At 42.0% G+C, this 25169-nt stretch overlaps 3 protein-coding genes across 3 annotated transcripts; all 3 read right to left on the bottom strand.

Annotated features, from left to right (window-relative positions):
* Positions 1 to 7200: 7200 nt before the first annotated feature.
* Positions 7201 to 10736, bottom strand: rdh14a (retinol dehydrogenase 14a). The gene is made up of 2 exons (XM_062523254.1): positions 10394 to 10736; positions 7201 to 9715 (listed from the first exon to the last, which is right to left on the bottom strand). The coding sequence occupies exons 1-2, from the start codon at positions 10634 to 10636 to the stop codon at positions 9098 to 9100; spliced, it is 861 nt and encodes a 286-aa protein (XP_062379238.1). The 5' UTR covers positions 10637 to 10736; the 3' UTR covers positions 7201 to 9097.
* A 760-nt stretch (positions 10737 to 11496) lies between these two features.
* On the bottom strand, positions 11497 to 14949 carry LOC134067803 (cytosolic 5'-nucleotidase 1A-like). The gene is made up of 6 exons (XM_062523253.1): positions 14817 to 14949; positions 14522 to 14689; positions 13135 to 13264; positions 12854 to 12976; positions 12191 to 12375; positions 11497 to 12079 (listed from the first exon to the last, which is right to left on the bottom strand). Exons 1-6 carry the CDS (start codon positions 14886 to 14888, stop codon positions 11714 to 11716), a joined length of 1044 nt encoding a protein of 347 aa, XP_062379237.1. The 5' UTR covers positions 14889 to 14949; the 3' UTR covers positions 11497 to 11713.
* A 3781-nt stretch (positions 14950 to 18730) lies between these two features.
* Positions 18731 to 24878, bottom strand: LOC134068018 (perforin-1-like). The gene is made up of 4 exons (XM_062523515.1): positions 24318 to 24878; positions 21887 to 22861; positions 19138 to 19372; positions 18731 to 18979 (listed from the first exon to the last, which is right to left on the bottom strand). The coding sequence occupies exons 1-4, from the start codon at positions 24872 to 24874 to the stop codon at positions 18731 to 18733; spliced, it is 2016 nt and encodes a 671-aa protein (XP_062379499.1). The 5' UTR covers positions 24875 to 24878.
* Between the last annotated feature and the right edge of the window lie 291 nt (positions 24879 to 25169).

The following is a 25169-nucleotide window of genomic DNA, read 5'->3' as shown; positions in this document are numbered from 1 at the left end:
TTTATCACCTGTGACGCAGGGCAATGGTCACACAGAGGTTACGCCATCAGATGTTGCTGGCTGTTTGATGGATGTCAAAGGGCCAAGTTGCAGGTGGGATGAAACCTCCGTCTACACCCGAGAGGCCTAAATTAGACCCAGCTGTATAAATTAATAGCGCATTTGTTAGAAAATCAAGTCGACGTACATAAATCTCACGGCATCAGCAAACCAATGATCTAAAATATTTATAACCCCTCTGAGTAGTGGCTCGCAGACCGCTGGCTTATCCAGTAGATCAGTTAGTGAAGCCCACAGGCTGATTGCTGCTGAGACTCCCAGAAAAAAATGGCTGCACAAGATGAGGGCTCATTTTTGGAGAGATATCTCCGCAGATTAGCCTTACTGTTCTAATTTAGCATAGCCATTTGTCAGCTAGATAGTGGTCAGTGCCAAAGGTAAGATGAAATTGTCTGTTGGATCTCTCTGGATGGATCACACAGCATGATTAGACATAAAAAAAAATCTCTTTATCCATGCACACATTTATGAGGTTCCACACTTAACCTACAAAGGATGAAATCTTTTCTTAGTGGATATTGAAAAGCTTTTTTTGACTGCTTTTGACAGTTTATTTAATATTTGCCAGTGTGGGGGCATGTTTACTGGGGACAGAAGAGTCAAAATGGCGACAAAGTATGCGTTACGTAAAAAAGTAAATGCCTCTGCATGACAAATAGGATACACAGTGTGGGAAAAAAGACATTGAGCATTACAGCTGATTGAAATTAATGAGCATACGGCAATTAACAATGCAATTTGTTGCGGCTGTTTCTTTCCTAAGCACCTGGGGTTGAACTGGGTCACAGGAGGTTTCTCAAACTCACCAATCGCTCTGTTTCATCAGCGGGCATTTATCTGGAGACCAAAAATAACCCCATGGGTTTGACACTTGTGCACCTAAAGCCATAAATCTTATGGAAGAGTCCCATGTCTGGCGCGGAGAGTTTTATTTTCTCAACAGATCCTCTTTTACCACTGTGACCCCTCATGCTGAAGTTAACTCTTCTGAAAGGAGTGCAGATGAACCAGTGGAGTAAGACATAAAACACACCAGACATTTGTCACTTTCTGTGGCGCTCTGAAACATTTTTAGGAGAAAAAAACGGAGCTCTCTGTCTTTTTTTTTCACCAGGCACCCATGATGCATTGTGCTCTGGCTTTTTTCTGGCAGCAGCTTGGGAGAATGTGACAGTGTGCAGACTGTGCGTTTTTTTTTCGTCTTCTCTCGTTTGGTGAACGCTGGGCGGTGCTGACAGGACGCATCTTGCTGATATTAACAATAAATAATGTCTGTGACGGAGCAGAGGCGAGCTGTGCCGCTCAGCTGTCGGCCGGTCCCCAGGTGGAGCGCAGCATGACAGGATCTGTTTACATAGAGTCCGCTGAGAAAATGGGGTCCAGCCATTGACAACCCTTCACCTCCCCCAACACACACACACACACACACACACACACACACACATATGCACACACAGCGACCTTCAACTTTCAACAACTTTCTTCTCGGTTGAGTTTGGACTGATTGGTAAGATCAAAGACCCCATCCAGAGCCTTTCATCTTTCAGAGGCTACTGAGGCTAATCATAGAGACAATGCATGTGGTGAACTAGTCAATAGATGAACATCCACTACTACATAATCTCTATCTAATCACTACTTTTCCACAGATTTAACAAGAATGTTTACTTTGCTACTTTATCGGCATTTTGTCTCAAGCTGCTGTGATGTTACAGTATGTGTAAGTCCATAGAAATATCAACAGCTGTCTAATTATGGAAATAATGAGAGCTGAGAATAGTTTCTCACAGAGTTAGACGACATGTGTTCATGTCTTCATGTTCTCTCTTTGCTGCATGATGTATTTCATTCCTGTGTGTGTATATATTAAGAGCAGGTTTTTTACCGCCTATTTTATGGGACAGAGGTATGAACGGAGATATGAATTCCTGTAAAATACTCCATAAAACAGGTAGTTCTTTTCAAATGTGCACTCTATTTTTAAATAATTGACCATGGATAATGTGATGGCCTTCATATGAATGAGAAAGGAGGAAGACGTTGGAATGTTATGATATGACTTGGTGAGATTTTTCATGTCGGTTTAACTGCATGGGAGCGAGAGAGACCAGACAAACGGAGAGACTTCTGAAGCAGGCTGGGGAGGGGGTTTAGTGAGAGTGAGAGTCCTGACATGAGTGCTCTTACTTCAGATATCCTCCTACATAATATTCTAAGATGAATTATGCCACATGACTAGAGGTGAAGAGAAGAACACAATATAGAGAGGGGTATAATGCACATGGGCAGGAATGAGAGCGAGAAAGACAAATACTGATACGGAGAGATGAAAGCGAGAGGAAGCAACAGAAAGGCAGAGGTCTACGTCCTGACGGAACCCTGAGTGGACAGGCCAGCGCGGGCCTTGGCTCTCTCTTCCGCTGTCTCTTTGTTTTGGTTAAGCCCAAACAAATCCTCCTCCGGCCAAGTGGTACCTCTGGTGCTCGCAGGCCCCTCCAGCACGGCTCTGAACTCTCCGGCTACTTCACAGTAAACTCTTCCAGATGATTTATGGGAGCTCTCTGCTCTGTATCTCAGGCTTTGCTTCCACCACCATGGCTGCTGCTGCTGCTGCTGCTGCTTCAACTCACCCCAGCTCTCTCTCCCTCCCTCCTTCTCTCTCTCTCTCTCTCTCTCTCTCTCTCTCTCTCAGCCATGAGAGGAGCAGGCTAGACCACCATCCGACCAGCTGCAACAAAGACCACACGGCACAACAGAGCCCGTACCACCGGTAAACAGTATCAAACAGTATCCGGCAGTAACTCTCCACAGACTATACAGCATGTCACTCAAGGCCCAGTGATCTCCCAGCTGTGCCCAGTACCGTGCCACCCATGTGGAGCGCGCTGGGTTGCTCTGCGGCTAAGACACAAGAGCTGCAGAGAAAGATGTGGCAAACCACTGCACGGCAACAGAAAATTGCCCTTATGGACAATCCTACCACTAATAACCACCCCTGCCAGTAGTCCAATTGGGCAACATCAGAGAGGTCATCTGTGCATGCCACTGTCTCACCAGTATGTCGAGACTGCAATGATGTGGGATGTCAAGCAGCAGACTGAGGTCTGTAGGAGTGTAAACAAACAGCGGTCTGTGCTGGTGGAGTATAGCATAAACACAAATATGTCCTAGCCATGCATTGCCATTTGTTGGAGCCACTGTTGAACATTTGAGGCTGTGATCTGCTAACATCCTCCAGTCGCATATGCACAAGACTCATCTCAGGCCCAGTAGTCCTTCACCTCTCCCCCCCCGAAACTGCTCACCCACCCTAACGACAATAATAAGGGGGTGCAGCTTCAACCACAGCTGAAAGTAAATAACACTCTCCCCTTTGAGGACGGCACTTCCTCTCCCTGTGTAAACTGTGCTAGCACGGTGGCACACTCAGAGGCAATCTGATCTTCAAAAACAGTAACATGAAGAGAGCCTATAGGCTAGGCTTAGCTCGGCCTCAAACTGACAGCCACAAACATGCAGTTACGCACCAGCTGAAGTCAGCTCGAGCTCGCTGGCTTACGGAGAGAGCCTGAAGGATGTGTTACTCTATATCCCTCCTGATCTGAGTTTTACGGCCTTATCACTCGACGAGGACTCTGCTCTCAACCGCCTCTTTTTTCGTTTTTAATTAATGGCTGCCCACTGCAGCAGTGCAATAACACAATGAGAAATGACGATGGAGGATAATTTGTCGTGAACACAGAGAAAAGTTGAAAAGTTCAAGGGAGATCTCTGCCGCTCCGACGGGTTTCGGGATGTGCGCGGAGCGAGCAGCCAAGGAAAATACCGCCGCTGTTTTCCTTCTGCTCGTGGTAGGCTTGGCCCTCGGCCAGGCCGTATTAAGAAAGATGCTGAGAGGCAGAGATAAATAATGGCCGCATTAATCATGGAGAACAGGGAGGAGAAGCTGCAGGTTGTGCCTTCAACATCCCAGCAACCAACCAGACAGCTCAGCTTTTGATCTCCTCCAAGACACATCACCTAGACAAAGTGCATGAGAGTGTGGGGAGGATTGTGCCATCATTTTTTAAAACTACAGTGTTCTTTAAACCTGGTTTTATGAATGTTATTATTGCGAACGTTTCTCATATGCCATCCCGACTCGTTCTCCGAAGAAAACATTACAACTACTGGCGTAGGTACAGAAACAATCTCTACCTCCAGTATATCCAAGATGATTTCCCTCTCTCCCATAACTGTGTTTACTCAAGTTTGAAATCAATTTTAGTTGTGGACATTATGCTAACCACCGTCCTGTGTTCCCATGAAGTGATTCACAGGTTAAATGAAACATGCTCAGAACCTGGCCATGGGTAGGAACACGCGGGTGAGGAGCCAACACTAAACAACAGGCAGGAATGCCCTGTCCAAGGGATGATTGGGTGATTTCAGAGAATGATGGAGATCCCCTGGTTCAGAGTAAGTCACTATTTCATTTTGGCAACAGTGAACTTTGAATAAGATTGAATAAAACTCCCAATCCTTGTCGCCCACGTTATTCACAGACTCTCTTTTGACCTGTTATTACTTTGGATTGAAATCAATTAACAAGACACAAACAGTGGTGTTTCTTAAGACACTAATACTTATGACTTATTTACTTATTAGATTGAAGGATAGCACACTCAGCATCATGGTGAATTTGCTTCCCAATCAGTTTACCATTTTTATGATACAGTAATTTTTTCACTGGTGTGGATGCAATTTAACAAAAATATTTTCTGATGGTATTCAATACTGTATGAGTAAAACCAGTATGTGCAAAAAGCAATACATCATCTTGACACCCTTCCCTGGGTAAGTTACACAATGATGAGCTGAAGTGTGTACAGATGACCCTCATAAATGATTGATGTGACAAATTGTCAGGGTCAATTTTGTTCATCAGTAACTGTTACACTTATATAGGTTTGCACTGAGCAGATCTCCACTATGTTCATCATCACCAAAGTCTGCAGAGAATGCCATTCTCAGATCTACAGAAATCATGTTTAGCATCACACGTTTTGATGTGGGACCTGTTTTGTGTCCAAGCTTGCAATAGCTCACAGAGTGGTCTCACTTTGGCATTTATCATTGCCAGGCCGAATGCCTTGAGTAGCATGTCATTGGCCATGGTGACTCCAACTGTCACACTGATTACTGCAACACAGGAAGGATGTGGAAGGTAATGAAAGGCTATGTGATGCATGAAGTCCCTGTGAGAAGTCAAAGTATGCTCTCACTGACCAAGCATATAGTCCACAGGAAGTCCATGACACCATCAATTCAAAACGAAGGCCACCTCACAATCAGTGTGATAAGAACACATGCGCTTGTTTGAGGAAACAACATATTTTGAGCATTACTGTTGTGCAATGAACTGCTCACAACCTCTCATACCAATATGCAGCGGTGGATTCTGTGGTTGTGTTGGTCGTAAGAGGAAATGCAGACACTCCCATAGGTGCTTTGACGATAAGTTTACTCTGATTTCCATAAGCCAGTCTGAAAGGCTCTTAACTTTGAGTAAATGACTGTAAAATGCCCCCCTTTGGGAACTAGTGCAATTCAATTGAAGCATGGAGGCTTCTAATGAGCTAGTGATGAGTGTTTCTTGTAAAAATGTTGTTTGCTTTTTTTAGGTCCATCAGATCATACTGTAGCTAGCACAAAATATTCAACTATAATTCTTTCTAATGCAACAGAGGAATTTAACACAACTTTAGGGGTCATTTATTAGGTATTTCGTTATTCATCAAAATGATAAAGAGGAATGGATGGTGGTATAAATACAAATACAAGACTATGGACTAATTGAAGTGCTAATGACATATTTATTCTAATTAAAAGGATGAAGAATGAGGTCTAATACCTCACAAAACAACTTGCATTGCAACATTTTCTTTGTTAATAGATTAGAATAGGGTTTTCCAATAATAATGAGAATGAGAATAATAATAATGAGAAGTTGTTCATGTAATTTGTCTCTATTTGGAATAATGTAGAATCCACTTTATTACAACAGACCGCAAAGTTATACCCACCACCAAACCCGACCACTCAAGCCAAGTATGCTATAGGACATATTGATTTATTGATGGCTTTTAGAGACCATACAATACCAGTTGATGGCAAATAATAAGACCAAAAGCTGTTGTTAACATGTCACATCAATTGTAATATGTTCAAAATATATGTAACTTCAACGTTTAAAAAAGAGCTTAACCTATGGAAATTGTACACCTCTGAGGACTGTAAACATGTAACTACTGTGTGAACTGTGTTAATTCCACTGGGTGCTCAGGCCAAAATGAACAGTGAGTGCAAGTGGTGCAACTGTAAGAGGCCGCTTTTAGTGTAAACCAGCCCAGTAAATCACGACTTATCAGTTACACTGTGGGACCAGTCAAATCCCATACCTTGGCAACTGCACACTTCCCATGAAAATGATTCAGCCTCTCATTCAGAGCAATCACTTCCATGTGCGAATGCCACATAAAAATTGAATGACGCTGAAAAATATGGACCAAAATAATGACTGGATGTTTTCTTATACTTGCCACGGACCCAAATATTTCTTTAAACCCTGAGAAAAATCCATTTTGTTTTGAAGAGTATGTCAAAATATAGCACGCTACCTCTTGGAAAGACGTTAAAGGGCCTCTGCTCAAAAGCCATCTTAGCCAAAATGTTGTAAAATGCAATGTGTTCCCAATCAGAATACCTGATAACATACAGAAGAATGCATCTTTGCCATTGAATGAACACACTATACAGCACAACAGAGAGCTGTTTACTGTTAATACTCATTTATCTGTGCTGATTCCTGGACCTTCCACCTCTCTGCATGGCTCAGGCATTGTTTGCATTTGGACCTGAGCATTTCACCCTGACACAACACATCAAATATGTCAAAACGATCCTCTTTGCATGACTGCAGAGAAAATCAGGTAAACAAACCTATTTGTCGAGAGACTAAGTCAGTCCACTGAAGCGTATGTGAATTAACAGTGGTGACATGTTGGCAGCACCTTGCAAGTTGCTTTAGGTCAATAAAACTCGATCTCCTGTAAGGCTTTCCCCAATCCGTCAGACACTCCAATTTCCACATGCTTCTCCTCATGTAAAACAAACTCACTGGACGATAAACTTGATGGGAGTTCTTTGCTTTACTTGGAGGCCACAACCAGCATAAGCACACAAATTAGGAAAAATAATGCTGTCTAGCAGAGGGGGAAACTAAATATTCAGAGAATGAAATCGGTGATCCTTACAAGAATTATGACATTGGGTGTTCTGAGGTAAAAAACCTGAATGGATTCAGAATTAAAATCCTAGTGGCATATAAAAATGGCAACATTTTAAACTTTTTCATGAATGTAAAAAAGTCAGTAAAAAGTTACACACATCTGAGTAATGGTGACCATAAAAGATAAGACATGTTGGATGAAGTCATTATATATTACAATTGTCTACTTAGTTATTATTTGTTTGCAGCTATTATTTCTGAGTTGACACGTTATAACTGTGCCAATGTCTCTCTCTCTCTCTCTCTCTCTCTCTCTCTCTCTCTCTGTCTCTACATCTAGCAGCCACTTGCCTTGTAAATATGCTGTGCCACACTGAGGGGGGTAGATTTTTGGGAGAATACCAATCTCAAGCTGGAAATGAAAGCTGTGTAAAGCTTGAAGAACCTTCGTGACAAAAGCCGACAGGAAAAAGCAATGAATGAAAAAGGAGCTTCTCGGTTTCAAATGGAAACAGACTGGCCCTGTTTGTTGATGGTGGTTGTCTACCCTCCTGAAAGCTCACACGATAAGTAATCGTAGCATTTTGGCAGAGAATACCACCGCTGATGTGGCATCATTGTGGAACGCATCATTAGAGGCCTTAACTCTCCTAATTTCAGTCATTTTCTTTATTTGTAAAACAAACAGGCTTTGGCTTCCACAGTGAATGCACCGAGACCTCCCTTATTCTGTGGCAAGGCTGGATCAGATTAATTCAGCCTTCCTTGGATCTTAAATGTTTTCTGGCTAGTCAGTGCTCTCTCCAAATGATCCAGTAAATGCACTAATGACAGTTGCAGGTGGTAAAAGCATTAGAAATGCATTGGGGAAAGTTGCTACCATTTCGACAGGGACACTTAATCTACCGTTAATGCAAAGGGAAAACATTCCCCACTAATAGCTGTATGCACTGTATGTGCAAAAGAATGCATAACCATGGTACAGTACCAAGTACCAGCATGGTTAATTAGAGCCCAAGTGAACTTTGAAAATATACTGGTTTGTAGCAGCTTTACCAAAATCAGTCAGCAAATGAGGCCAGTAATAAGCAGCTTCATTTTTAACTGTGCTTATTTATGATATAATATTCAGATCCAAGGTATGTGACCTGAACAAATCAACACCGACTGAGTAGATCACACATGAAGTGAGTCTTCCTCATTACTCTTCATTCTGCCATATTAACTTGGACTCGCTGGTTTGATGAAGAATGAGAATTATCATAAAATAAACACAATACACAGGACATTAATTTGATTAACCTGCTTTCATCAACAATATGTGAGGTCAGCCACACACACACACACTGAGATACAGATATAAATTAAAATCAAATGTCAAAGTTAATTGAGATATCATTAAACATTATCAGTCAGGTTTTTACACCAATACACCTTGATTTATTATCTATAAGATAACTAAGCCAAAACAACACTTGCATAGGAAGTTATTAAACATTCAGTCGCAGATCGAGACTTTTGAATTGGATTGCGTTGTTACAACAGTGTTAGTGAGAGGCACTCTTTGGTGTTTTCAAAGGCATTCTTCTCTTGGTTGGCCACTCCAACTGGCTATTAGTGTACCAATCAGACACTCTGAGTAAAAATCACAATGTGCTTTCCTTAAATTGTCAAATGCGCAGATGTGCACACAGATACACACACACACACACACACACACACGCACACACACACATAAAAGATAAAGAGCAGACCATTATGAGGATTTCATGTTGTTATTCTGACCATAACTTCACTGATGTCCCACAGTTTCTTGGCAATGTCCTCATCTGTAGCCTTTGGCAACAGCTCCTGTGGCTGACAGTTGGCAAAGCATCTCCCTTGGACACCTTCCACATCAGGGGAGCAGGCCAGGTACACTGATGTTTGCGCTCCTTCCTGAGGACTCTTGAAAAAGGCCCTTGAGGCCAGGTTAAAGAGTGGTTTGGCTAAGAGAGGAATGTGGATGTGCCTCCCTAGGTTTGTCCTCACAATCCCTGGGGTGAGGGCATTGACAGTTACCCCTGTGTCGGCTAAACGGTGTGCAAGCTCATGAGTGAAAAGAAGATTGGCTAGCTTGCTGCGGGCATAAGCAAAGGCCTTGTCATAGCTCTGCTCGCTGTTCAGATCTTCAAAATTTATATCACCATATTTGTAGAGTTTGGAGGACACCACAACGATACGGCTTGGGGCAGACTGCTTCAGAAGTTCCAGCAGGAGGTGGGTGAGAAGAAAGTGTCCCAGGTGATTTACCCCAAACTGCATCTCAAAGCCGTCTTCTGTCTTGGTGTAAGGACACTGGTATACTCCAGCATTGTTAATCAGCACGTCAATCCTTGGTTCTTCCTAGGTCCCAAAACAAATAATTCAACATTTTAAGGAACAAAACATTGTAGGAAACAACGTGTAAAATGTTTTATATTAGTATCATGCATTTTGGTAGTTCATATTCAATATTGTTGTTCATTAACAAGTTTAAATTTACACAATACATTAGGCTGCCATTTAATTAGCATTGTCATCTTGTTACAGAATGTTCCTCATTTCCTTATCTGTCTAGGCTGCTTTCTAGCCAACTCACAGAGCTAAATGTGCACTTTTGATTTAAAAAAAAAAAAAGTTGTGTATGAGGTATCCCATCTGAAAACTGATTTTTGTGAGCATAACTGTGTGTGGACATCATTGATTTCATTTTTTTTTTTAAATGTTGATATGTATAGGCTATGTCGTCAATATTAGCCAACTCAAGCTTGTTGCCTAATTTCTGCCTATATTTTGTTAACTTATGTGCTTAACCGGTCGACTAGGTTTCTGAGTGCAGTTTATTTCAGAATATCTGTGTCGCAGAAATAAAGTGGACGCCCCTCTCTGAATATGTTTGTGTAGCCTACAGTATGACCAATGACTGGGCAGTTGCTCAGGTTTAGTTTAGCCTGCAACCTAGCTTCTACAGCTTCTTCGTGAGTGGCTTCACAGCTGCTGCATGGACACTTTTCACGTAGCTGTACCCTAGTGACTAAATACCTTAATGATTTCTTCACAGAACGTATGTACTGATTTAAGAGAAGCAAGATCCAGGTATTTGATCAGCACTTCCCCGTTATCCGGACCGGCCTCCTTCACGATTTCCCGAACAGCCTCTTCAGCTCTAACTTGGTCGCGACAAGCCATGATAACGCGTCCCTGCTGCTTTAGCATTTCAACAGTTGTAGCTTTTCCTATGCCACTGTTGGCCCCAGTAACTACTATAGTTTTTCCTAGCATCATTTTGAGGCAGACGATACAGTTTCCATAAAAGATGATTGGACGGTTCAGAGAAATTAGTGGAGTGTAATGAGAGCACTGTCACGAGACCGCTTTATTTACCAATGTCATTGAAATACATTACCCAGTAAGCATTTGGGTTTCCCGTCTTAAAGACACAGCGCATCATTTTAGGCATTCATTTGTTGGATAGCGCGCTGATATCGGTGCACCTGTGTTGGTCTGCTATAAATGCATGGGGGAAAGCTGCTTTACATTAATATGTTTTAGTGACAGTTTGTGCCATTTCTATCAGCAACTAGTTGTGCTGTTATGACCCAAACATGAAGTAGGCCTAGGCCTTCTGCTACGAAGCTAAATTCTTCACACAAGCACACCACAGAAGCCTACAAACAAACACGGTGAGTTATCTGTAGCTGCTGTCAACTCGTCTGTCCATATGGATATTTAACAGGAAAAGTGGATGCCAAGTAAATAATAAAAACATCGCATCTGCACACCAGTAGGCCAATACGTTAACCAATACGATAGTTCCCTGTCAACACATGTAACAATCCATAGGCAAACTTTAGGCCTACTGTAACGTTACTGCTAGTTACAGTAGCCTACCATGCTATGTCACCATTGGCAACTACCATCCCCCCAAAAATATTTTAGAATACCCCCTCCCTCATTGACTTGCAAAGTTGTAGAATGGTAAGTGTAGGCCAACTCAGCATTACAAGTCACATAAACATATGCAGTTTTCAAGTGTCTGTTTCTGTCTTTCTTTCTTTCTTTCTGATTGCTTCAATCAGTAGGACATCAGTAGTGAAACAGTAGCCCACCATTTTTTTACTTACTTTATTCAGATAGGACAGTGAAGAGAGAGAGAGAGGGAGCGTGCAAGGGAGATGGAACCCAGTCCTAGTCTGCACTACTGCATGTTACACAAATGATACAATTTGTTCTGTCTGAAATGTAAATCTCAACAAATTACATACTCTGTGCCTGAGTGTTTTTGTGCAGATATTTTGTCCGAAATGTGGTCCTGGTGTGAAGGTATAGAGTTATGGAAAAGAGTTGGACTAACGTTTTTTGTCAATTTCTTAAATTGTTTTCCTGTAAGAGATTCCCTTTATAGTATTTCTGTCCAATTCCATAGGGTACATGAGCAGCGATTGTTCCCAGTTCTTGGGCTCCTTCAATGTGAAACATTTGATCATCAAAGAAGATATGAGGCCTGATCTTTTGCAGCAGGGGTCCTTTTGGAGCTCCTGCCAAGAACAGTGCTTCGTCCACCTCCAGGCCCCAACATCTGAAGGTCTTCAGGACTCGAGCCCCTGCACTGGCTGCACTCCGAGCGGTAACAAGGTATGTGCGGATGGGACAGCTCAAACGTTCTCCCTTGGCATAAAATTTTCGCTGAAGTTTCCCCAGTGCCTCCAGAAATCCTTTTAGAGGCCCCTGTGAATAGAAACATTTTGATTGAATACTTTAATGTCATTGCACAGAATACAACGAAATTGGATCACAATCCTCCATCCATATCCATTTGTCTTTATTTCACAGTCCCACCTGTGCTAGGGGCTTGTTTTCAAATATCTTCTCGTGTTCAAAGAATGTGTCCAGTCCTTTCGTCTTCGCTATGATCTCTGATTCGTCTGAGAATAGAACGGCATCTCCGTCAAAGGCGACACGTAGTTGTGTGTCACTCAGCTCGTTCTCATTGTCACAGGCAAACATAGTAGCGGCAGCAATACCTTGAATGAGAGATATTGATATACCTTTGAAATGCATGAGCTTCAACAGTGTTTAACCTTTTCAGCAGTACTAAATAGAGGAGTCCAAATAATCAGATACATATTGGGTAGATCGCTAGCGGGGTTTCCATTTAGCTCATTCACATATTTTATGCATATTCATGAAAGGGGGCCAAAGAGATGCACATGCATTTTCATCCTTTGTGTTATGCAAATTAGAAATGGACAAAAAGTGTTCTGAACAGCTGTGGGGTCAAAGCATAAAGTCGTCAGGGCAATGCTCATGGAAACATGTAGGTAAACGGTTTACTGTACATTAACTTTAATGAATTGAGGGTTAATCCACCCCCCTGTAGCGAATCAAATTTGTATGTGCATTAGAAGATTAGAAGTGTCTCCTGTCAGGACTAAGTCTTATTCAAAAGGTCAGCATGTATCAAAACGTTGAAAGGAAACATCGCTAGTGTGTTTACATTACCTTCCTCTATGGCCTCTCTAACCTTCTCTGAGTCCTTGGACAGGTAGAGGTCAGTCATGTAGGCTTTCAGGTAGCCCACAGCACTTTCTGAACCACTCATGCAAAACCTCTCAATTGTTAAATCTGTGCAGCACAAATGAGGTTATATTAATATCCAGTTGGGTTTGATGGGTTAGTCAATGCTTGTTTGTTTTAATAAACTCACAGGCAATGAGCTGACATCCATATCATACAATATATCATGTACTCCCTCTGATTCTGAGAGCTTGGTCTTACTGTACCATAATGATTGATGCTGTTGATGAGACGTACTCCAACCTGGGCATGGTTGTTTGTCATTAGGACAATATCAAACAGTTCCTCGCTGTCTGGATAGAGTTCTCGTAAATGTGAGTTCACATTCAAGAGAGCCTATTCCAAAGAGACACCGTTACCATGACCGTTACCAATGCAAACATTAGTGTTTCTCACAAAGAATTCTAGCATAGAGCACAGCAAGCAGACATTATTATTTATTTTTATTCTTATGTATGCTCTGTATTAGTAGGTGAATGTTATTGAATTTAATAGGGTTCTTTAGGCCATTTTGATGTGAGTAATTTATCTATTGTGCCTAAGGAATTGAAATTGCCCTTTGACTTTGACCGTATCATGCTGAAGAGCAGAATGAGTCACGTGTTCAGTAAGCGGTAAATCAGAAGCTGTCTTTAGTTGGTGTAGCAATATCAATACAGAGATCTGGATCTGGTGAAGTGTTTCCATACAGTACACAAAGTAGCTTTTGATCTATTGACTTTGTCAGTAATCTTGTTCTTTTGTCGAGTAGTCTGAACAGGTAAACCGGTCATTATTATACGTGTCTGTGAATAGAAGCATGCATATTTTCTGCCCCTATTAGTGCTAGATTACAGCTCCTCGTGTTTGTTGTGAACATAGACACCATCTGACCTGCACATAAGATTTAGAGCTGAGAGGAAATGTATAGCATTGTGCATTGGTTGAATTGTAAATGAATAGATTGATGGCAAATGTTTCTGTCTTGTTTATTCATTTCTATCATCCCTCACTCATGAAGAGAGGAGGATGTGGTAGTCTATGGATAATGTGAAGGATACATTTGCTCTGTTCTCCATTCAACTTTATGAAATTACTTTCTCTATTCACTGTCATTTCTGAAGTAAACAAACACTACAGTAATTTCCTGCATATACTGTAACCCGCATTGTGTATAAACCGTAAATTTTGCAAAATCAACGTATAAGGCGCGGCTAATAGTCAGGAAATTACGGTACTGTGTTTCAAATCCCCCTCAAAAGCAGCACCATCATGTTGTCACTACAGCACTCCAGCAGCTTATCCTTCTTTTTGTTTGTCTTTCCTTTGATGTTAAATTACATCCCAAGAGTCAAAACAGTGTTGGCTACTTCTGCAAGTTTTAACTTCTCAGGAAATAGGCTGCCTGTTGTCTAGTATACTGGGTTCTCTTAAACTTAAGGTAAAGTTTAGAGTTTGGAGTGTACAAGTGAGTCCAATGGTGAGTCACAAAGCATTTCCCTACAGGTCAGGGATAGAGAATGGTGTTGGCTATACAAATACAAATTAGTGACACAGTTTAAGAGGACATGAATGATGTGAGGAATGAGAATCATTCACAAGATAATGTTTTACCTTCACAAAGGGAAATGCCACCCCGGGTAAAAGAGGTTGGCCTTCATGCTCCAGTTGATACTGAACATATTTCTCCAGCCCTTCTTCTTCATATACTTGTCTCTCTTTTTTCATATTGAATAATGTTCGTGAAGACACAGCGATTGTAATGGCATTATTTGGTTTTGGCTGTCAGTCCAAGACAAAATATTACTATTGACCTCACCCCTATTGTCACCATTTATATTCTAAACATCATTGTCTACACAATAATATTTACATGATGCAAGTGATATTGAAATAACTGCATACTTACGGGACGAGGTTTCTTTTTTATGTTATCAAAGTTATCAAAATTTTCTTTTAGTGCTAACCAGTCTTTTTCCATTGCACTTTCGCCTTTTGACGGAATGTCTCCTTGCTCATACCTGCACTCTCCAACCTAGGCTACAGCAAAGACTTTGTGACGGTACGAGAGTCAAGTTATTTATGTCAACAGTGCTGCGATGATGGTAGACTAGGTTACGTCACTGCGAGGGAACTCTTTTCTTGCGTTGTCAATTCTTTATTTGATTGATGTTTCTGTAAAAAAGACAATAGAATATGATGCTTTTGAAATTCAAAGAAGATTAGGTTATTGCAGTGTACTGTGAGTTGCGAGAGAAGTTTTATTTCTCTTAAATTCACTGTAGTCATGAAGGCTATTAGGACCAATTTTCTATTGTTTTAGATTCAGCTGTATTTTACTTGCTATTATTAATGTTTGCTTTGACATGTTACACAACATGATATAACAGTGTGATTATCTGTAGGCTTATACATAGAATACATAAAAAGTACATTGTCATTTCCAAAAAAGATAATCACACTGCTGTTGCTCAGAAACATTTGAATAATTTAAAGATGCCTTCATTGAAAATAGCCAAGGAGGTTATGTTTTCATCGGGGACCGGCATTTATCTGTCTGTCTGTCTGTCTGTCTGTCTGTCTGTCTGTCTGTTAGCAAGATAACTCAAAAAGTAATGGACAGATTTTCAGGGAATGTCAGAAATGACCCAAGGAAGAAATGATTACATTTTGGGAGTGATTCGTAATACCGTCGGGATTCTGGAGCCATTTATGTTTTTCGGTTAGTGCTGTAATGGCATTGTATGGCCACGTGGTGGCAATCTGAATAGTTTAGGTTCAAATGTTTGACAACCTACTGTAGGCAGAACATCACAGGCGGAGGTCTGCGCTCTCTGAGTGCTTTTGTAGTTTAATTATGAATTCTTAGCTGCCTCCGTACCTCTGTTTACGTTAATCTCATTCCCTTACTGCTCTTAATAAAGTTGTGTATATTGAATAATAACAGCCAGCAGTTTTAAACATATGTCTTTATTGGTGTGCTTTACATTTTAACAATGCAATCACACACACTTAGCAATAGGCTAAGATATAAGTACATATTATTAGATGAATATAAAGGTAATCTACATGTAAAAGGAGAATGAAATTGGTGATTTTTTGTCCCTAAACCACCCAATCATCTGATTTTTCACGTGTTTGTCCATGCTGGCGTATTTCTTATCTCCATTATGTGCGTCAAGGTTCCTGTCGGCTTGTTCGTTCAGTTTCAGAATACGGGCCAACTGGGCTTGGCTTTTTGTGTATTTCCTCTTCATCTTTTTCTCTTTCTTTTCTTTTTCCCACTCAAGCCAGGATGACTCCAGATGTTGTCTTTTTGCTTCTGTGTCCAGTAGGCTCTTACGTTTCTCCTGCTCTCTTGTGGCCCGGCTCATGAATCCTCTAAAAGCTGTAGGGAGAAACAATTTGATGACTCATTAAGGTTAGCAGTGAAATTAAAGGATGATGAAAATAGAAAGGCACACAATTTAGATGTAGCCTTACGTAACCATACTCCATTCTATTCAGAATTTGAGTCTGATACTGCATGAGTATAAGTAAGTATACAGTATATACTTTTTTGATCCCGTGAGGGAAATTCGGTCTCTACATTTACCCCAATTTAACCAAATTAGTGAACACACACAGCACACAGTGAACACACAGTGAGGTGAATCACACACTAACCCAGAGCAGTGAGCCGCCTGCCCAACCAGTGGCGCTCAGGGAGCAGTGAGGGGTTAGGTCAAGGGCACTTCAGCCGCGGACTGGTCAGGGATCGAACTGGCAACCCTCCGGTTACAAGCTCGAAGCTCTAACCAGTAGGCCACGGCTGATTGGGATGTGTTTCAACTGATACAGGTGGAGAATGCCTTTGCACTCAATTGGATAGACTTAATGGGCAAACAATTTGATCGGTTTGAACTCTGCGAATTGTTGTTGTTTGGGCATGGTTTCTTCTCAACGGACCGGAAGTCCAGACCGAATTTTTCCGACCTCAATTTTTTAGGGAAGGGTTAAATTCAGGCTGGCTTCCATTTTAGATGTGTATGTAAACAAGGATCTCAGTCAGAATATTTACAGATTTATTGGGTACTTACGTTGAAAATAAGGATCTTCACCTTCCTCCTCTTCTCTCTTGATGGTCCTCTCAATTTTTCTCTCATTCCTCTCTTTCACCTTTTCAATGACCCATCCAACGATCCTCCTTCTCCTACTCTTATCTCGGACCGGACAATCTGTCTCATCCTGTGATTGGCTCTCATCACCACACTCATCAGTTTGTTCCCAGAATGTTCCCTTGTCCTCCTGTTGTTCTTGAACTATTTCCCCCCTCGTTTGCAATTTCATCTCTTTCTCCCTTCCTGATGCTTTCAGGTAGTCCGTCTGTACATTGGTACCTTGATTTCTTGACCCCAGCTCAGTTGCATGTGTGTCCCTTTCCCTCTCTAATGCTAGAAGTCTCTCTTCAGCCTGTTTCAGTTTTTCCATCTGTAGCTTTTGCTCCTGAGCTCGCTCAATTGTTCTCAACCTCTCCATGTCCCTCTGCAATTCAAAATTGTTTTTTTAATGGCTTATAGGGACCATTTTAATTGGGTAAAGCACAGAGTACATGAATGTTGCATGATGTACAAATACAATTCTTGTTTCAGAGACTCTTACCTTCTCTCTATCACCTCCACAAGACTGGCCAATGTCCCATAGCCCTTTCTGATCAGAGCCAACCAGTCTTTCGATATCTTTTGTTAGAGCTCTTTTTCGCTCTTCCTCCCTCTCCTTCTCTCTTTGTTGCCTCTCCGCAATTTGCAATGCTGCCATTTGTTGTTTTCTCTTGGGGCTAGCCATTTCCTTTATCTCCTTGACCATGTATCTGATCTTGGATCAATAGTGTGTGTGTGGAGAAACCCCACAGCCGGTCGGTCACCTCTCTGCTCCTCCTACAGTTGAATGTGAAATCTTGATTTAAGACTGACAGTGCCATATATCTTGCCAAATGTATTTCACACTAGGAGATGTGCATGTTTGTTGATAAACATTTCAATTATATTTGGACAAATTCCAAACAAATTAAATTAATCTGGCTGTCCTCATTCTTAGGGTCACTAAAATTAGCCCTCTGCCCGACACCATTATGTGTCTGTCTACTCACATGGTAGAAAAGCCTACAATTTCCATAATAATATCTTGACAAAGGGACTTACCAAAATGAAACGGTGAAAAGTCTGAACGTTTCTCACTCAACAAAAGTATGCACATTCAAGTGAGCTTATCTGATACAAATGGCATTTATGTTTCCATATTCTGTTTTGTTTTATGTTAGGATTCCAGAACCATGGCAACGTACCTATGATCTTATGTCCGTATTGTGACATCAGAGTTCTATTACATAGTTGTCATAAACATGTCTTTTCACAGCACAAAACATTCTAGAGCACCGAAGTGTAATGTTTTGTGTCCATGACGGCAGTACTGGATCTAAAAAAAACAAGCTTTCAAAGTGGCATGAGTTGCATTGAACGTAGATGTGGTACTTCCAGCTACAGTAATACATTGTTTTAAATGTCAAAACGTGCTTTACCTGCTAGGCATCAGCTTAGCTACATAACACGGATTCCCTGTCAAATGTAGCCTAATAGAAAACAAAATCCCAGTGGACATTTCATTCACACCTTATCAAAGTCTGGCAGCAGTCGAGAGTATAGGTTTTTTTTGGCCCCAAAAGTAAAGCCAAGACACGTTCATGAATTGAAGTATGTTAACATTATGCGGTAGGCCGAATTGGCCTACCATAACTTCCCTACTCTGCACAGTATCCCATTAACTGCATGACCTAGGCTATACAATTTAGTACTTCTTTGCCAGTTTTGAGAGACTCTGGTGTTCCCTCCACCAGCCAAGCGGGTCCTCCTCACTGTCTAGGTTACCTGATTGTAGGTACGACTGTAGCTCAGAAGATATAGCTTGTTGCTCTTGGAGAGGACTGGGTCTTTGTGTGGCTCCCTCAGCAGTCTTGAAGAAACTCCCCAAGGTCTTTTTCTTTTTTGTAGTGGGTGCATCCTCGACCTCACCATGGGGATCAGTTGTGCCCATCTCCTTGAAGAGTGTATTAAACAAAATATGAATAATGAATAGCCCAAATAATCTAAACCTATCCAACACTCATTTCCAGAGAGTACATTGCACCACTGGATGTCATCACTTTAATCCTCTTAAAATCATTAATTTATCATACATTCTGTGTAATTTCTTACAGCCATGGCTGCAGGTGTAGTCCTCGACATTTCAGAAGTCAGTCTGGCATGAATTGGTAGGATATTGTCCTCACTGACATAGCTCAGCTTGAACCGTGGATCAAGTGCAGAAGCCATATCGAGCAGTTCTTGTGTCAGACGGTCGTTGTATTTTTCATCCAGATAACTCAGAATTTTTGTCTTGATGGTGCAGGTTAGGTCCATCTCATCCTTGTTCACTTTCAAGATGGAGGGTCTAAAAAGGTGGAGGACTGGCTTCACAAAGGAAACACTAACATACTTCTCACTTCCAATTATATTCCAATTGTTATTGAATTCCAATAAGAGGGCTGAGGGATTTGTTGATGGCCTCGAGCACGTCTGTGTCCTGCCAGGTGGGGATGAGGTGTCTGGCTTTTCTGTCGTATGACAAGACCTGAGAAATAGCCTTATGCTGTTCCAGGACTTGAGAGATCATTACCTGCCATGATCCCGACCTTGTAGGACACTCGGTCTTGAGTGTATGCTCTGGAAGCTTGAGTTCTTTTTGAGCTTCTGTTAACTGCTTTCTGCGTCGCTAGCTGTAGGAGAAACTGCTTACCAGCTTCTTGCAGAGACCCACTGCATGGTCAATCCGAGGATCTCTCATCGCATACTCTAAGAAAGAATGTTCACAAATCATATGTAAAATTAAACCACAGATTTGATAAACAACCCCAATCATACTATTCAAGATTTAGTTTAGTTCAATGTTATGTCAGACAACATGAGTAAAGCTGTTTGGTTTTGATTTTTCAACACTAGCAGAAAAACAGTTGTTATATTACTGTAGACTGTTATTATCAGTCAAGTAGGCTATTCACTCATTTTAGCACAATAGGTAGGCCTACTGATCAACTACAATTAAGAATCACAATTAGCATAATAAGCACAAATAGTTAAATTAATTCTATATTTTTTAAATGAATATGCAATTATTTTCATTTGTTTTTTTCATATATATATAACCTTTACTCACCTATTGCCAGGTGTAGTCTGTGGCCAAAGCATTGGAGCCTAGTCCAATTATTCAGGGAAGCTGCCTTCACCACATTCGCTCCGTTATCTGTTGTAATGCAAACAAGCCTCTCCTCCTGCAAGCTCCAAGAGGCCATCACCTCCCTCAGACCCTGGGCAATTGACTCTCCCGTGTGTTCTTGCGGGAAAAAAGACGTTTGCAAGCATCGACTCTGCATTGCAAAATCCTCGTCGATGTAATGAAAGGTCAAACTCATGTAGGGCTTCATTGTCCTGCTTGACCACAGATCGGTTGTAGTTGCAAAGCACTTTACATTGCCAAGATCGCTTTCTATTTCCCCTCTGCGTTTTTTGTACATTGCAGGTAGAGCCACCTTGGAAAAATAATTGCGAGAGGGGATCACGTATCGTTTGTCTAGACTGTTGACCAAGAATTTAAATCCTTTATTTGTCACCGTGTTTATTGGGCACATGTCTTTGGCCAAATGAAATGCGACTGCATTCGTTATTTCATGGTGTCTTTGGGAGGTGGTTGGGTATGGCGATGCGCTAAAGAGGCTCGCTTCGATGGATGCCTGCCTTGATGTTGTGGGATTATTAGTCTTTGCAACGCATTTCCTGGCCCTCATACATTCATCGTAAAGAACTTTATGGTGTGTTTTCAAGGGGCTAAAGAGGTTAGTTGTGTTTCTTTGTGGCGCCAACACAACCGTACGGAACTCTCTGCATATCACCTTTTCTTTGCCTTGAACCCAAAATGCTTCCACACAATGGATGACGATCCGGCGGCGGCTCTTTGAAAATACCTTAATATGCAGCGTTCTATGGACGGAATGACGCATTCGAAATATCGCTCAATAACGCGAATTTGATCGTGGGAAGCCAATATCGTTATCGTGATAAAAATTCGATATATTGTGCAGCCCTAGTTTCTGATGTCTCATTTCATCGAACTACAAATACACTACCCCACCTCGTAAAGTTATGTAGTGCCATTATAGCCGATAGAGGGCCGCAAAGTGAAAGCAGAAGTGCCGTTCACCCTGTTACAAGTTGATGAACCGCTGAAATGATTTTGGAAACATTATTTTAAGGCTCTTTAGTGTTGCTTTAAATGGTTTTATTGGTGTGCTCATGTAACAACACAATGAAAAACACTGAGCATATCTTAGCATTAAGATACATATACTGTACATGATTATCATTTTAAACTAGAATAAAGTAATCAGGGAAACAAAGGAGACTAAATAATATGCCTCTTTATTACCGTAGGCCTATATATACAGTGGGAGCACATTATTTGATACCATGCTAAAACATTGATTGATCGTAATGCCTTAATTCAAAAAATGAGTGAAAAAATGACCCCCTATGTAACCCTATGGGAATTTAACGCATAGGGTTAACATAGGGGCAGGCAGATTTTTATTTTTAAAGGCCAGCTATTTCATGGATCCAGGATATTATGCATCCTGATAAAGTTCCCTGGTGGGGTATCACATTTTCTCCCCACTGTATATATGACGGGGAGTTACAGTATGTGTGTGAATGTGTGTGTGTGTGTGTATTTTTATATATATTATAGATAGAGTCTTAGAGGAACAATCACCACAAATTGTAAATTTTCAAAGAAAGAGAAGACTATGATAAAAACAAGTCAAAAGCCATTTTACTGGTTCAAAGCACACTTTCCAGATTAGGTTGAGGATGGCACACACCATGCTATGGTGAGAGAGGAGTTGGTGGTTTGTACTGGCCACACTGGTCTCCACCAAGATGATCATCACAAGTGAGAGAGTAGGAGAGTGTGATGGTGCTGTACCAAAAGCCGCGCGTCTCCGTGTGGTTTCCAGCTGTAAGACTGAAGTGGACGGTGCCTAGCCACTCGTAACGCCACCAGTCTACATCATACACGTCAACTGTCAGAGAACTGCCTGTGTGTACATTTCCAAAATCCAACGTCCTCCAGACAGGATCATCGGAAATCTTTACTTCGGTTGTCTTAGTGTCCACTCCATACTTAACAGTGGCAAATGCCTCACTGACTCCCCACCAGTCACCCGTCAGACCTGTGGCTCTCAGGTTGATCTGCAGTTTGGCTCTATGGTACTTTTTCGGGCAGCAGTTGCCTGACTTGCAGCTAAGGATGTCGGGGGAAATGGCATTGCCCTTCAGGTACTGCTGAATGGCAGTCTTCACATTGCCTTTGATGACCTCATCAGTTATCAGCATGGGCAGTGGGTTCAGGGAGTAGCTCACCGCAACTGGATCTTCCTTCAGCTGGTCAAACCAGATATCGAACCCTGTGGTGTCATTGCTGAGGCTCCCAACCCACACATCCCCAGGAACCATTTCTGTGATTTGGTGAATGTATCTGTAGTTGCCGGTGACTGTCTGGCCTTTGCTGTTCAACATCAAGGAGCATGATTCTGCTTTTGGGCTTACTGCAGCGTCAATAATGGACAGGCCAAAGGTGAGAGACAACTGAGCAGACAAACAGTCTTTTATTCCCTGGGTGGTTTGGCCATTGAGTACGGTGATGCAGGTGCGAATAGCACTGACTGTCCTCATTCTCCCTCCCAGGTCTACCTGTGCTAGATAGTGAGTGCCGTAGGTGTTGAGGAGCTGTTTGTAACGCTGTCGGGTTTTGTCATTGTAGTCCCTGGGCAGGCGGCTAATGTCTTCAGCAAACTCTCTGCTTAGTTTTGCAGTGTTAGAGACTCGGAAGCTGTAAGAACAATGAGTGAGTGAGGTGGGGAAGAAGGCATTCTCATTCAACATTTATCATACCATTTGAAACAATCAAATGTATTATGTACTTCGGTGTGCATTATTGTCATCAATGGCAGAAATAGATTAAAGTTATCAGATACTCAAATCATTAGGGTATGCCCCTGCTACTTTGCCATCACCATATTTCATACAGCCCACCACTGCGCAGCAAAGTGCACGAAACGTGGTGGGCATGTAGCCCCGCTAGGACGACACGGAAGCATTTTTTTCGTTTTGATTTGTGGCCAAATCATGGGGCGACATATCAACTACGCACACACACATACATGCACACTCACATATATAGACACACACGCATGCACACACACATACTGTAAAGACACACACACATGGTACACATACGTACACGCACATGCACAAACACAGGCATGCACACACTCGGGCGCGCGCACACACACACACACAGACACACACAGACACAGACACACACACAAACACACACACACACACACACAAGCACACACTTGCACTCAGACACATAAAAACACACACACTTTCAAAAAGTGTTCATCTCTGTGTCCAGATAGGGACAACAAAGTTTGTGTTGTTTCCAACACATTGCTTTTTTTAATTTGTTACATAATATGTGTTGAAAATACACAATACAAAACACAAACACACACTCATTTAGATTTACAAAAGTAGGGGACTAAGTAGGAGATTGACAAATTGACAAGCGTGATGTATTTTTGTGGAGGACTGGGCAGGAGTCATATTTTGTACCACTCTGCGGTGCATCTAGTTCAGGGGTCTCAAACTCAAATGAGCTGGGGGCCACTGTTGCGAACATCATCTAATGGGGGGGGGGGGGGGGGGGGGGGGGGGCGCATCAGTGTTCAATACTTTTTTTCATGATTTGGTGTATTTCTGCTTCAATTTGTGCAAAACTATGGCCTGCATCGCTTCCGCGTCATTACAAACTGCACGTCTTCTGTGTGCAGTTTGTAATGACGGGGCTAGTTCGTGAAAACTTTGTGCTATGAATTTGTGTTTGAATCGAAGCACTGGATGTCTAGTACAGTAGGTGGAGAGTAGGCTACATTTGCCGCGGAGTTGGATCTACTGTCTGTTATAACCTGTGTCGCTGTTTATCGCAACTAAAAAATACCCTCAACGGCCGACTTACATTATTATCAAGTTGTGGGCTGGAACATGTTACAGTAAACAATTGCTAATTAGCGTTGTTGTCACGAGCTTGAGCTTTGGTAGCTTACGAGTGTTACAAAATCTAAAACGGCCAAATGCATATGCGCGGGCTGCACTAACACCAAGCATCACATTCAGGCAGGGGGCCACAAAATATCGTTCCGCGGGACGCAATTGGCCCGCCGGCCGCGAGTTTGAGACCCAGTTTATGTACACATTTGTGTACAGATGTGTTAAGAACTCACCTGTAACATGCACAGTTGAACTCATGGATGTAGAATGTGTAGTAGTCCTCCTTGGCCTTTGAAAAGGCAAATCTGGCCACATGGGACCTTCCCATTCCCATCTCCACTCCTACTCCCACATTAAGTTTCTCCAATCCGAGTCCCAATTTCCAGTCGTTTTTAATTTGTGAGGCAGTGCTCTGTACAAGCTCAGTGGCAGACTCATACATGGCACTGGTGAGGGAGTGCCTGCACTTGGAGTTTGAGCGCCAGTCTATGACGGACAATGGAAGCTTCTGGAGCTCATCGTCCATCTCGTCATTCTCACAAACTTGGCAAGTGTTATCAGCATTTAGGTATGTCTGCACGTCGATGGTGTAGGCCCTCTTTGGCTCCATCTTCACGATGTCAAAGCCTTCCCCCACCAGGTCGTGGCCTGGAACGAAAGGAGCATCCATGCACTCATCCGGGGTGCCCTTCCTGCAGGTGCAGAGGGCTGGGCTCAGGTATGCCAGTAGCAGAAGAGCGCCCAGGTGCAGCAGGTACAGACGGGAAGATGGCGGAGGATATGGTGCCATTTTAAAGCCTACAGTTTTGAGAGCCAAAATCCAAAATCAAACTCTGCATGAAATCAAACATAATAAGCATAATGGGTAACAGTTAGTTTAGCAAAATTTAAAATCCTCTTTGAGAAAATCTTGTCTTATGTTTCTCTCAGTCTTGTTCTCAGATCTAAAAGTTTCTCGCATCTGTAATTCAGTCATTGTGGCCATTTTCCAGAAATATTTGAATATTTCCTAAAATGACCCCCCAAAAAAGAGAAGTCAATTCAATTTGTGAATGTGGATACATATTCTCAAAAGTATTGACCCC

This window comes from Sardina pilchardus, chromosome 20 (assembly GCF_963854185.1).
Source record: "Sardina pilchardus chromosome 20, fSarPil1.1, whole genome shotgun sequence".
Lineage (NCBI taxonomy): Eukaryota > Metazoa > Chordata > Actinopteri > Clupeiformes > Clupeidae > Sardina > Sardina pilchardus.
Note: the sequence above shows the minus strand (reverse complement) of the source record. Positions and strands in the feature narration are given on the sequence as shown.

Excerpts from the sequence above, each read along its gene's own strand:
- rdh14a (XM_062523254.1), bottom strand. The coding sequence starts at position 10,636 with ATGATGCTAGGAAAAACTATAGTAGTTACTGGGGCCAACAGTGGCATA. Across the intron at positions 9,716-10,393 it reads TCTGTGAAGAAATCATTAAG|GAAGAACCAAGGATTGACGT; the intron begins GTATTTAGTCAC and ends TTTGGGACCTAG.
- LOC134067803 (XM_062523253.1), bottom strand. The coding sequence starts at position 14,888 with ATGGAAAAAGACTGGTTAGCACTAAAAGAAAATTTTGATAACTTTGAT. Across the intron at positions 12,376-12,853 it reads TAGAGAGGCCATAGAGGAAG|GTATTGCTGCCGCTACTATG; the intron begins GTAATGTAAACA and ends CTCTCATTCAAG. Across the intron at positions 12,080-12,190 it reads AAAACAAGCCCCTAGCACAG|GGGCCTCTAAAAGGATTTCT; the intron begins GTGGGACTGTGA and ends TTCTATTCACAG.
- LOC134068018 (XM_062523515.1), bottom strand. The coding sequence starts at position 24,874 with ATGGCACCATATCCTCCGCCATCTTCCCGTCTGTACCTGCTGCACCTG. Across the intron at positions 22,862-24,317 it reads TTCAACTGTGCATGTTACAG|CTTCCGAGTCTCTAACACTG; the intron begins GTGAGTTCTTAA and ends TTGTTCTTACAG. Across the intron at positions 19,373-21,886 it reads GGTGGAGACCAGTGTGGCCA|ACCCTCCATCTTGAAAGTGA; the intron begins GTACAAACCACC and ends CCACCTTTTTAG.